This window comes from Ursus americanus, chromosome 13 (assembly GCF_024610735.1).
Source record: "Ursus americanus isolate L20-20 chromosome 13, mUrsAme1.1.p, whole genome shotgun sequence".
In the NCBI taxonomy this organism is placed as follows: domain Eukaryota; kingdom Metazoa; phylum Chordata; class Mammalia; order Carnivora; family Ursidae; genus Ursus; species Ursus americanus.
In genome coordinates this window covers 46,615,820-46,629,405 of record NC_142139.1, presented here as the reverse complement: position 1 = coordinate 46,629,405, position 13,586 = coordinate 46,615,820, and the positions used below count along the sequence as shown (strand labels likewise).

The window sequence follows — 13,586 nt, the reverse complement described above, 5'->3', positions numbered from 1 at the left end:
TATTGGTATGAGCTAATGGATATTTTTTCCCCTGGAGCTTATAACTCATTTTTATTTTGTTCAAGCTGTCCCTGATTTGAGCACTGGGACTCCTTCATAAGGATATTCATTAGACTGTCTTCTGAATTGTAAAAATGTCACTTCAGTTACAGAAGATAAAGTTTTTTTTTTTTTAAAGGAGGGGTCACTGATGGCTAAGGCTAGCTTTACCACTTCCATTATGACCAAAAAAATATTTTTTTATGGAAAGAAACTATATTGAAATATCCCAAATGTGTTGTACTATCATAACTCTTGTTCATCCAAGAGCTTATAATCTTTGGTCACTATTTTATACATATTAGCACAGAATTTTCTCACCATTGTCACTATCTAAATCCACTTTACCTTGCATTCCCCAACCCCCAGATATTAGTGGTATGTCAGAAACACAGCCCAAACTATTCAGTGACAACAGAAGAAATTCATTTTAGCCAAAAGGTAACAAGCTTTAATTATACGGGGGGGGGGGGGGGGGGGGGCAGTCAATCCCAAAGGTCAAATACTGTATGATTCCATCTATATAACACTTTTGAAATAACGAAATTATACCAATGGAGAACAGACTAGTCCATGCCAGAGGTCCGGTCAGGGAATGATTATGTCTACACAAGGACAACAAGAGGAATTCTTATGGTGATGGCATTGTTCTGCATCTTGACTGTATGAATGCCAACATCCTGATTGCAATATTCTAGTTTTGCAAAACGTTGTTAATGGGGAAAACTGGGTAAAGTTTCCACAGGACCTCTGCATTATTTCTCACAACTACATGTGAATCCACAATTATCTCAGACTAAAAAAATTATTGAAATAAAAAAAAAGATAATGAGTTTTGACAAGAGTGAATACTCAGGAGAAATCAGATTATCATCATCATGCCTCACCCCTTTAGATCTATGGATTGCTAGGTAGCTTCTCAGAAAGTTACTATCAGGCCTCTTCAGAATAACTAGCTAATGGCTAATTCTTCTTTAGGGTCTCTTCTTAGTAGCTTTTAGGTTGGGTAGGAACAAATACCAAGAGCTAGAGAACAGAAAGATGCTAAGGGCCAATTATCATGGTGAGTGTTGTTTTGTCTACTTAACTACCAACAGTTAGCAGGATCGATCAAAATATACATTTTCATTTCAATTCATTTAGCTCATTTTAAATATATGAAAAAAATCCTAAACATCCACAATTTATTATTTCCAATTTTTAAGAGGCAAGCAATGAAAATCTACAAGAACAAAGAGGGTTTAGTTCCAATGACGAAAAGAAAGTTCCCCTTCAAGTCCCTAACACCAACTCCTCTAAAACACTTTCAATGCATACGGATGAGAAAGCAAAGAAATGGTGGACCCAAGAGAATTTAAAATGCAAGGACTAAACTTTCCACTCCATAAAAACCCCACCACAACGGCACTAAAGGTAAATCCTTTCCCAGATTGAAGAAGAAAAGGAAACACCTGAGTACAGCAAGAAGCACTTGGGGTAAATAGTTCAGTAAGTAGTGGTTAATTAGCATGTAAGACCAGAGGTGGGTTTTTTTTTTTTTCTGAAAAGATAAAAATCCTAACATAAATAAAGTAGCAATCAGCTTGTTTTTCTCCATACAAAGGCTGCCATTATAACTACTGAACATATTTTGACTATACATATTCAAGCTCTGACAAATCTACAAAAGAGCAATAATATGTACTACAATGGCTTCTCCTTCCTAACTTACGAACATTAGCTAAACTATCTAAACGAAAGTGGTATAGAGGAATATGCCATCCCAAGTGTCCTCAAACACCCACTATAATCATTACAATGTGCCATCCTAAGTCACCTGTGAGTTTTTATTTAAATAAATCCATTTTTTCCTGCTTAAAGTCAGATACTCCTCAACTCTTCCAAGGACAGAACGCTTAAAAATCACATTACAGGGATGCCTGGGGTGGCTCAGTCGGTTAGATGTCTGCCTTCGGCTCAGGTCCTGATCCCAGGGTCCTGGGATCCAGTCCAGAGTCAGGCTCCTTGCTCAGTCGGGAGCCTGCTTCTCCCTCTGCCTGCCGCTCCCCCTGCCTGTGCAAGCACAAGCTCTCTCGTGCCCTCTCTCTCTCTCTCTGACAAATAAACAAAATCTTAAAAAAAGAAAAAAAATCACATCACTATAAATTAACAAATACTAACATATTTGGCATAATGATATGATAAATCAGATATTTCATATTAGATTCCCAAATGTAGATGTAGAAGATACCGAAGTTTAAGGAAACATAGTGTAAGACAAAAAAAAATTTTAATAACAAATATATTCAACAACTTCGAAGTTTTTCGTAAGAACTAGGAAATGTCCGTCATAATCACTTGCCATCAGACTGTAACTGGCATCATGTGCACACAGTTTGATACAATGAGTAGCTGATACAAATGGACACACATTTAGCCAGCCTGTCCAACAAATTCCACTACTGCAACAATTCTAGTCCATCTCTACCACCACTGTTTAACTCAGGCTCCCAACCATCTCAAGCCTGAAGAACAGACATCAGTCTGTAACAGACTTCTTGGTCTCCTCTCACTCCCCTTCAAATCATAACCTTCAATACTCCAGTGGAATTACTCCTCATCCCCTACTCACTCCCTTGGCTCCAAGCACATGGAGCGAAGGTCTACACCTATTTTCTTTCGACCCTGTGTGCTACTTCGGGAATATCCTGCATGTCCCCTACTCCACTAATTGGTTATTTCCTACTCCCCTCAGACTCAATACATGCTTATCAAAGTGTTGGCACAGGACATCTCACCTAAGAAGTCCACAGCCTCTTCGACAGCTGCTACAGCACCAATGAATCACATCCTACTTAAAGGATACAATACATTGGTGAGTTACTTGAGGGACAGATGTCTCATTTCATCTTTGAATTACCAAGGTCTAGTAAAAAGTATTGCATTAAAATGTGCTACGATAAAAACTACTATTAGACACTGCACTAAACAGTAAGTGTACTTTCTTTCACTTAATCCACAAAACCACCTCAGGAAGCTATTATCCTCATTTTACAGATAAGAAAACTATCTGGTGCCAAAAATGGGGTGAGGAGAGGGAATGGCCCATAAAATTTAGATATCAAAGAATTATCACCACATTTCCTATCTCTTTAGGCTAGATCAAAGTTACTTCAGGTGATTACAAGTCTTTTTCACTTAAAAAAAAAAAAGTAAGTTTTCCAATGAGTCAAGAAGCAGCACAGTTTGTGTTTTTAAAGGGGTTATTTTATCTTTACTTCAGACAGTTAATTTATATCTCAAGTGTACCCCACTGTCACTTTACGTGACTTAAATTTCAAATATCAGCAAAGGCAGACCTACTGTTATCATTTAACTCCCCCCAAAATCCACCTCGATAAAGTTGTTTTCCACAGTAAAATTAAAAACCAAAAAACAAAAACAGTGAGTTTTCTTATGAATCAAGGAATCTTTGATCTCAAGAACTAAGCTTTGCAATGACAGTATTATCCTCCCTTTCTTATTAAAGGGCAACACCACTAATAAAATGATAGTGATCGAAGGTTACAGTTTGTTATTTTACACTCTTTCTTGAAAAAAATGAAACAAGTTGGCAACCTAGTAGTCCCCTTCCTTTTCTTAGTTTTATTTTGTTATTATTTTTTTGTAACTGTTCTGTTAAAGGCCAGGGCCTGGGAAGAGCTGCATTAAACCAGCCCACATACAGCATTGCAGTTGGAGAGATTCATTTTGAACCTCAGCCAATATATGCAAAGCTAATTATGGAACTGTTCATTACTAAATGCTTAAAAGGTTATGTTAAGGCAACTAAGTTTCTACCAATATCACAAAAAAAAATTTCACAAATTTCAAAGTCACATGCTATTACAGTTTGAAATTAGTATTTCAGTTATAAGTATGTAATATATTTTAACCTATAAATTCAAGTATCATTGGTATGAAAGGTAAATAAATGCTGGCCAAATAGGAATTACTTAGTGAGGTCTGATTTTCTAAACTGCACAAAAATCATTTAGTTCTATTTTTTGAACAAAAACTACTTGAGAACCAAATATTACCAGAGCCCTAAAATTTGCTAAAATATAATCAAAGTGTTAAGTCGTCAAATGAAAATATGAAACTGCTCATAAACAATGATTAAAAGAAATTCAAACGGAAAATGTAACTGTACTAAACACAATTCTTCCACTAGATTTGAAAATTAAATATTTACCAGAGATACTCTTCTGTGCAGATTCTCATCATTTAAAGTTCTCTGGGCAAAACGTGTTTTTTCAGCTCTCTCATTATGACTAAGTGACTTTGCAAAGAATGAAGTCTTACACTGTTATGAGCCCTCAGCTGACAAATTCATGAGTTAACAACTAAATCTAAAGGTTCAAGAGCCAAAAAAATTTTCAATAGTGAAGGACAAAGTAGTACTATTAACTAGGAAGAAATGAGGTGGAGGTGTTTTACACATACCATTTTTAAAAATAACTTATAACTAGCTAAAAACACATTAAATTAGATCTTGAAAGAAAACAATTCAGCAATAGATGCTTCACCTGAAAAACTAAAAACATGCATATAAATACTCTACAGAAGCAGCTACAAAGGGTCTGAACTCAACAAGTTAATAAAATGGTTTAGAAAAAGCATTTTATTGTTTAAAGCCTTGGGGAATAAAGCTGTTTGTAATTTATCTACATCTTTTACTTTACTAAATTGCTTTGGTGACCAAGCTTCTCATTTAAATGATTAAAGCATAAACCCAAATAGTTTAATAAAGCAATTACTTAAGAGTCCTGTTTTTCAACATAGGTGCACTGAAAAATATCAATAAAACATTTAGTGTTCATTATTTTCAAGGGGTTTGTTATATAAAATACAGTGCCCCATTGACTAAAATTTAGCCAGGTTTCCAGACACAAAATGTGGGACACACACTGGATCAAAGATTTTTTTCATAATTTCAGAATATCAGGTGAAAGAGTGACAGCCTCTTAAATCTAGGTATGCATGATCTGGCTAAAAATTCAGATGACTTTTTTTTTAATTTCTCCTTACCATTCTGCCTCTCTAATGACATGGCTAAATAAAACAGGTTCCCATTTTCCAGGTGTGCTTGAAAGCTAATTTGCAAAGTCTGTGTTTACACTAGGGCTCGCCCCACCCTCAAATTCTCATCTAGCTAATGTCTTAGGTTCCACTAGTAACATCACTATTAACTTCTAGGCAATTGATTACCTTAAATACAAAACTATGTATTCACAGAGTTTGAGAGAGAAACTGGGATGGTGGGGATTTAAAAAAAAACACAAAACCTGAATTTAACAAAAAAAATTATATATTTCCTCTATTCTTTTAAAGGATTCCTTTTGCCTGTAATGAGAATCATATGAACTCCTTTATCGAGTCTATCCTGAAAAACAGAAGGAAGCATGACAGCAAAACTTTCCTAATTCATATCCTTCTGTTTGTGATATCAAATTTAATACATGTGCTTCCCTCATATTACAAAATTCTAGCACTGAGAAAAGATGGTACAGAAAAACTTCTAGCACTCAATACAGTGAGTGCTTACATTAACAAAGCACTCAATATAAAAAGCACCTTCTACCAAAACATTTTTTTTTTTACTCTTTTGAGTACATTTCAAACTTTAAGAAGATGGTTTTTAACCAGCCAGGTAAGGTTGGGAAAACATTCACATTTCAAGCTACTTTCTCTTGAAAACAACAATGAGCAAACATGGGGTTTGCATTAGTAATAACCAAATGAATATCAAAGTTAATGGGGCTGATACTTAACAATGTTCAAAGTGTATGGTAGCTATCTCTATGTTTACTTTTCCTATGAAGGTTTGGTGGGGGGACATGTGCTGCTTTCAGATTATCAATGAAGCTTTCATGTTGTGGTGTTAGTAGTGACCGGCCCACTTCTGAACCAGGCCAAGTTCTCCGCTAGGTCAGTTTTCATTCTATTCTACACAACTGGCACGAAAAGAGGAAAGTTTAACAGTTCATTTATTTGGCACAATCCACACACTTTCACAGTGGACGTTTTGTCTCTTCCAGTCTTGTTTGGTGACCCCACCCCCACAACTGATAGGTTTGATGTCATTGCTGTTCTAATTAATCAACCGAAGGTATGGCTCCCCCCTCCCTCTAATATCCACTAAAGGCCTATGACATCATTTTCTAACCTGCCTTCCTAGGTTCTAATATACTCAACTTGTTTGATATCATTTGGTCCTTCAAACACTGAAAGGAATTGAAATATTTCACTGAAATTTGCTTTTCCATCACACTACCACTGAGAACGTGCATTTTCAGATGCAGAAGATTCATTCAGTTGACAATTTTAAAAGAAACAGTAGAGGAGGACGGCACATGGGAGGCAGAGCAATGCCCAGGGACAAGATCAAAGCAGCGTACTGCTTGGTTTTGATAAATAACCCTTTAGAATTGGAACCTTCCAAAAATATACTGAAATGAATATTCTTGTAAAATTATCACACATCTTCCATTCTTGTGGTAAATATGTGTAACCTATGATCCCCCAGATGTGATGGCTCCATCAGGAAAAATGAAAAATCAAAAACGGTACCAGGTGCCATTCTTGGGCCTTGTCCAAAGGCAGCCAGTGAACGATTCTATTTTATTCTGTTCTCCCCACATTAAATAATAATAATCAACATCAGAGAAGGAGAGCATTTGGGTTTGAACAGATGGCATCCAACACGTAACAAGTGAAGCAACTCCTTCAAGCATTAGATCCTACATGTCTGCTGGTCCCAAGGATCAGGAGGGCTTATTTGTCTTAAGAGAGCTGGCAGCAGGATCCCCTGTAGTCACCATCCCAATGCTTAGGAATATGCGTCATTAACCAGGCAGCAACTAAAAGCAAAAAAAAAAAATCAAACCACCACATTTTTATAAAATTTCCCCCTCTCTAGTCCAACTTGAGACGACCAAATCCAACACCATCCGCAACTGCTCCACTTAAAGTAAGAGGACCAATAAGCCTGAAGGTAAACGAACGTATAAAGGTTAACCAACTTATCTAATTTTGACAAGGTTGTGCAACACCAAAAGAATCCGCAGGGTGCCCTTTCGGGGGGGTGGGGGGTGTATTTGAATATGCCTGCTCTGCAGTTATGTCTGCAATTTCAACTAAAAGCACCAACCTAATCAACTTTTCTTCCTCTGCACTGGAAAGCGGCATCCCTTCTTCAAAGAAGCAAAATAGTAAATATACAAACATCTCAATGTTTTACTTTAGAAGGTCAACACGAATTTGTCTTTCCCAAAGCCATACAAGTTTCCTTCTTACACCTCTTCAAACACCACTGAACTCTGAAGGTAGAAGGGGCCACATGCATGGGAAAGATAGGGGGCCTGCAGCCAGGGTGGTAGGAGTAGCTGGTTATGGGGAGGTGAGCTCCCCTCTCCACCGAGACTCAGAAGCTCCAGAGTAGGGCTGGGAAGAGGGGAATCTAATTAGAAAATTCCCTCCTCCGCGGGGCAAACGAAGGAGCAAGGTCAATAATGGGGAGGGCAGCTAAAAGGAGAATATCGAGGAAAGGGAAAAATAAACCCAGGACGACCAAGGGAAAAGATTCGGAGATGGGATGCCACTGAAAGTTGGGGGTCCTGATGGGAGAAGTGGGGAGCGCGGGGCCAAATGTGTCAGGAAGGGGAGATGGGGACAGGAAAGGGCGCAGCCGGCGAGGCACAAATCCAGCCAAGTCCCGGAGGGTCTCACCTGGGGGGTCCTCTCGGCGGGGTTCTTCATCACCGCTTGGCGGAAGCTGTTATCCACGTAGGACGCCATCTCCCCCAGTGGGCCCGGCCGGGGCCGCTCCGCACCCTTGTCGGCCTCCTCCCGGCCCAGCGCAGCCTCTGCCTCCGCCCTGCGCGCTCCGCCCGCCTGCCCGCCCGCCCGAGGCTAATAAGCCAAACCGCGGCGGCGGCGGGGCCTACGGGGGGGCGGCTCCGCTGGGCCCGGCGGCCCGGAGCGCGGGACAGGCGCGCAAGAGACCCGGCAGGAGAGCGAGGCCGCGCGAAGGGGGCGGGCGGCGCGCAGCTCCAGCGACCGGCGGCCCGGAGGGTCCCTGCGGGCGCTCGGCGGCCGGGAACTCCCCTTCCTCCTCTTCTTCCTCGCCGCTCGGCCGGGAGAGGCTTCCTGGCGCGCCCGGCTCCCTCCGGGCCTGGCTCGACACGCCTCCCCCGGCTCCACTGGGGGGACAGTGGCGTCTCCTCCTGGCCCCGGCGGGCCTGAGTTATTTTTAGGGAGGTACGAGCGGCAGTAACGAAGGGAAAGGCTCGCAGGCAGACGGGGCCTCCTCTCCCCTCTCGCGCGGAGGGTCGCCCCCTCCTCTCAGGGGCTCGCGCCGCCGCCCGGGAGTCTCCGCGAAGCACTCGGATCTCCCGCGTCCCTAGTCCTCGGGCACTTGGGCGCCGCAGCCGCCGTCGGGACGACTGGCTCAGGTCCGGGCGCTGAGAAGACCGATCGCCTCCGCCGCCGTCCGTGCCGTTCCTAGTCTCCGTCTATTGGGCTCGGCCGTCCCTCCCGACTGCTGCTGCATCCCCCCGGGCCGCCCCGCCGCCGCCGCCGCCTCCTCTGCTGCTCTGGCCGCCGCCGTGGGCTCCACCGCCGCCGCCTCCCCCCATCAGCGCGCCCGGAGCGGAGCTGCCCCGGCGCCGGCGCCGCCGCGGCCAGAGCACCCAGCCGGGGCTGCAGCCCTCCGGCCCAATCGCTCTCGGCAACTTTGTTCCCGGTCTGCGCGGGGCGGGGGAGGGGGAAGAGAGGGCCACGGGCAGCCCGGGTCCGGACTCCCGGCGGCGGGCGTCCGAGGGCCGAGGGCCAAGAGCTGAGAGCCGCGCACAGCCCCCTAGGAGAGAAGTGTTTGGGAAGCGGCGACTCCCCCTCCGCTTCCTCCGCCTCTTCCTCCTCCTGCGCCTTCTCCGGCCGCCGGAGCCGCTCCTCAGGGAGGAAGCGGCCTCCGGGGCTTGTTGCTTTGTGCTGCAACCATGGTGAGGAGTGAGTGACAAGGCGGAGGCGAGTCGGCTGGCGCCGCATCATCGGGGGGCGGGGCGGCCCGGTCGCGCTAGGTCCCGCCTCCTCGCGCTCCCTGCGCCCGCCCGCCGGCCGCGCCCTCCCTCCGGAGCAGCACCTTCGTCGCGACCAGGTGAGCCCGGCGCCCGGGCAGCGAGTGGTCGCAGCGCTCTCGGCGGAGCTGCCTAGAGCCCCGCGCTGCCTTGCTCCGAGGAGGAGACGCGAGTCCTGGTGCCCGGGTGCGAAGCGCTGGGCTCTCCTCTTCCTACCCTCCCCACCCCTTCCCTATCTCACGCCGTGCCGCGTACCTACACCCCACCCAGTTCCTGGGAGACCCTGCGGAGTCCAGCCGCCTCTCTCAGACTCCTCCTGGAGCCACGCCGAGGCCAAGGGGGCTGAAAGTTGACCCGGAGCAGAAGTCCAGCCCGCAAGCTTGGGCTGTAGTGGGCGTTCATTATGAACCCGAGGGTTGGCTCCGCGTTGCTTCAGATGGGATAAATCCTCTAAGATTTTATTTTCCTTATTTGTAACTTGCTGCAGGGAAAGCTTTCCTCTCCTGCCTTCCTTGCTTACTGCCACCTTCAGACACTTTAATGACCACGAGATTAAGGACATGGAAAAGTGCCAGTTTCAACACTAGATCCAATACCACCCCCAGACAGGCAAACATGCCAGATTTAAAGGTGATCAGTCATTAGCGAGAGACCCGGACGGCAAGGTCTGTGACATAGTCAGAAACATTGACAGATCTGGCTCTGCATCAGGGCAGAGCAAACCTCCTTTTCCAGACCCCAGATTTCCAAGCCGGGCTCACTTGGTGCAGAGAACACGATAACATAGCCCTTTAAGATGTTACCTCTCCTGCTGCATCATTTCCCCCTCCCTCTCCCTCTCTGAGCCAGGTCAAGGTGTGTAAGGTCAGCCAAGCACCGGGGACAGCTCTGCTGTTCTGGTCCTAGGGTTTTATTTTTATCTGCCTCCTTTCCCTCCTCCCCCCTCCCTCCCAATAAGTTCATGTTTTGATGTCTATGTGGAGGCTATACTTAGAGGAGGGTTGTTACTTTTATGGCCTACTATATTGAACTTTTTTCAAATTTTCAAACATACTTTTTTAACACCTAGTTTATTTTAAACACTTTGAATGGGTTGGTTGTGAGCAAACATTTTGGGGTCCTTAAGTCACCTTTGTGTCATTAAACAGATTGTGTGGCTTCCTAGAGAAATGGCTGTCCAACCTTGTGAAACTGGACCTGAGTTATAAATTGTATCTCTAGAACTTTTTATATTATGGGTCTATCTTGCTGAAACTGCTTCCCCACATTTTTTTTCACCCCTTTGTTAAGCCCCAGCATCAAATTCTCTATGACATAGACCACCACATTGAGAGCAAAGGGACATGAATAAATGCTATTACAGCGCTATAAAGAGAGAAGAAGAAAAAAAAAAAAAAAAACCAAATCCAGTGAAGTGAAAAAACATACCTGACCTCTCCATCTGGTGTCTAATAGACATCTCAGAATTAATGTTTGCAAACCAGAGTCTAGATATCTTACCCGAAAAGTGCCCCACCCACAGCCTTCCTCATTCCAGTTAATGCCATCTACAGGGCTCCCATTGCTCAGGTGAAAAACTTTGACTCCTTCCTTTCTGTTACACCCCACAAGTGTCAGTAACTTGTCAACTCAACCTTCAAATTTCTGAATCTGGAATCTACCCTCTACCCACCACCTCTACTGCTGTGATCTTTGTCCAAGCCAGCATCACCCTTTGCCTGCACTTTGCAATTACCACCTGCCTGGTCTCCCTCTTTCTGTCCTTGCCTCCAGCAGTCTACTTTGAACACAGTAGCTAGAGTGAGTCTTTTCACTTTAGCTCAAATCACTCATCACTCATCTGCTAAGGAAAAAAAGAAATCATTAGCTCCTCATCTCATGTGAGGTAAAAACCAAAGTCCTTCCCATGCCCTAAATGACCTATGGACCTTGTTCCCTCCACCCCTTATCCCTCTGACCTCATCTCCTACGACTCTACCCCCAACTCATTTTCCTCCAGCCACACGGGAGGTGGAGATGCTGTTTCTGAATGCATGAAAATGCTATATAGTGCACAAGCTCCAGTCTCATCGCCTTTCCAATTGCCTTTCCCTCTACCACCTGAATTATCTGCCTGCACCCCAACCCACCAAAAAACCAAAACCAAGCCTAGAGTGTTGCTCCCTCCCCTCCTTCATATCTTTATTCAAATATCAGTTTCCCTGTGACTTCACATGCCCTAGTTCTCTTCCTTGCTTTCTTTACCACCATCTAACATATATTTTACTTATTTTATTTTTTGTCTCCCTCCCCTATAATGTAAGCTTCTGAAGTCAATGGTTTTTGTTCCTTTTGCTCACTGCTATATCCCCCAACGTGATGTAAATGAATTAATAACTATGGTGTTGCCTTATATGCATACAAGATTGTTACACACATTATCTCACTTGTGTCCCTGATGGGGGAGGGAAGTCTGGGAGAGAAACTTAACCACTAGGAGCCTATTTTCCTGTTCTATAAAAAGAGGATAAAAATTACATGCCCTGAAGATTTGTAATAATTCAATATTGCCTTGAATAGTCCTTGAACCATAGTATGTATTCAACAAATAATAGTTATTTTTAATATCATTCTCATCATCCCACCCTTTGAGGTCAGTGAAACAATTATTATCCTGTTTACAGATGAGGAAACTGAGACTAAAATAGGCTACCTGACTTGCCCTAGTTCCAGGCCTGCCTTTAACTTTGGAAGGGTCTGGGGTTAGCTACCAGTGGAGACTCACATACCCTATTAAAAATACTGGAAACTATACATGAACGGGAACATACTGCTGCATGGAGTAGTGGCTTCTGGCCTAAAGCTCACACTCCATTTTCTTCCCATCTGAGCTCCATCCCGTACCATAAAAAGGCTCCTAGACATGAGGACCCCTCAGCCTACACATCCAGACTACATCATACTCCTTGCAAAAAGCACCCCGCGGTGATTCCTCCAGCCCTGGGCCAGCCTTGGAGGATCAGGCCTGGAAATGGCAGAGCGGTAAGTTCCAGGGTCATGGGTGCTCAAAGAGTACGCAACTCCTTGTCCCATGCAGAAGTGTGAAACTAGAGCAGGGTCCTGCAGAGCACGTAGGCTGAAACCCCCCTCATCTGGATCTCATAGCCATTAGTTGTGAATTTCAGCTGTAAACCTAGCTCTTTTTTTCTGAGTGCTCTACTGTGATACTGGATTGCACCAATGACCTCAGGTAAGGCATAATAGTATGTCTTCTCCGCCGCCAAAATGACTAACTCACTGTCAACTTCTACGCTATCATTTAACTCCAATTACAGCCAATGTTCCCACTATTTAAAATCTACTTATCTACATGTGTCAATAATGCTTATCACCATTCAGCATCTGGGACATCTGATCCTTGGCACGCATTGCTGTTTTAGTATCATTTGAGCACCGACAGCATGTTAGGTATAACATGGGTGACAGAACTGGACACAAATCTGCCAGTTTGCCAAATAGTCTAATCCAAACTGTGTCAACTAATCATAATCAAAGTAAGCCATCTATTATGTGGCCTCATAAAGGCAAGTATAAAAATGAGACTTTCTTTGTTCTGTCTCCACATCATATTATCTAGAAAGTTATTAAGACTAGACAGAGACAGAGCACGAAGTTTTAAGTCAGAAATACATTTTAAGTTCTGGCCTTAATACTATTCTACTCGTAACCTTAAAATCTTTTATCTTTCCAACTGTAAAATCTAATTCATCCCTACATATATTAATATATCCTGTAGGTTAGGTGTTGAGAGTCATTTTTTAAAGTGAGTTAAAATAATTTTAAAAAATTCTTGTGAGTTCAGCTATTACACAAGACTAGGGATTGATATATTTCTATTTATACTTTATTGCCCAATTGATAGAAGTCGCTTTGTTAAAACACACACACACACACACACTGAGCATCACTGTTCAGTCAATAAATATTTATTGGGTGCTATGTGCCAGGTGCTGATTTCAATGCTTGGAATACCAATGGTGAATAAGACAAGCATGGTCCCTTCCCTGGCCTTGTGGGAACTTGTTCTACGTGCGAGGCACTTGGTTCATTTACTCACCTCACCCAAGAGAATGGTGGGAGTGATTGAAAAGATCCAGGAAGCTTCCTTGCTCTGCTGCGACAAGAGCTTCCTCTTGTTACCATTTTCTCTGGTTGTTAACGGAAAGTTCAGAGCAGAGAGAAGTTGAATTCTATTAATGACATTCCTTACATACTTCCCCCTCCCTCCAAAACACGTTTTTATATTGTTTTACAGTTACTTCTACCCCTGACATCAAGTCAGTAAGAATCTCAGGAGAGTGGAAGGCTGTAGTTTAGATACTGTATCATTTTCAGTCAGCACACTCTCTAGGAAATACTGTATTCACCTACAAAGAGCATTCCAGAAGAGTCCCTGGTGGAGAGTGCAGTGAC

The 13,586-nt window shown here is 43.6% G+C and overlaps 1 protein-coding gene across 10 annotated transcripts in view; it reads right to left on the bottom strand.

The window, feature by feature from the left end:
- The window catches only part of RAPGEF2 (Rap guanine nucleotide exchange factor 2), a 231,494-nt gene extending 222,423 nt beyond the window's left edge, over positions 1–9,071 (bottom strand). For 8 of the 10 annotated variants that reach the window (XM_045798708.2, XM_045798712.2, XM_045798718.2 and 5 more), the window contains exon 1: positions 7,789–9,071. In XM_045798708.2, coding sequence (XP_045654664.1) covers positions 7,789–7,857 — 69 coding nt within the window. In that variant the 5' untranslated portion in view covers positions 7,858–9,071. The remainder of the gene's footprint in view (positions 1–7,788) is intronic. The other 2 variants (XM_045798719.2, XM_045798720.2) reach the window with 1 other exon arrangement.
- Between the last annotated feature and the right edge of the window lie 4,515 nt (positions 9,072–13,586).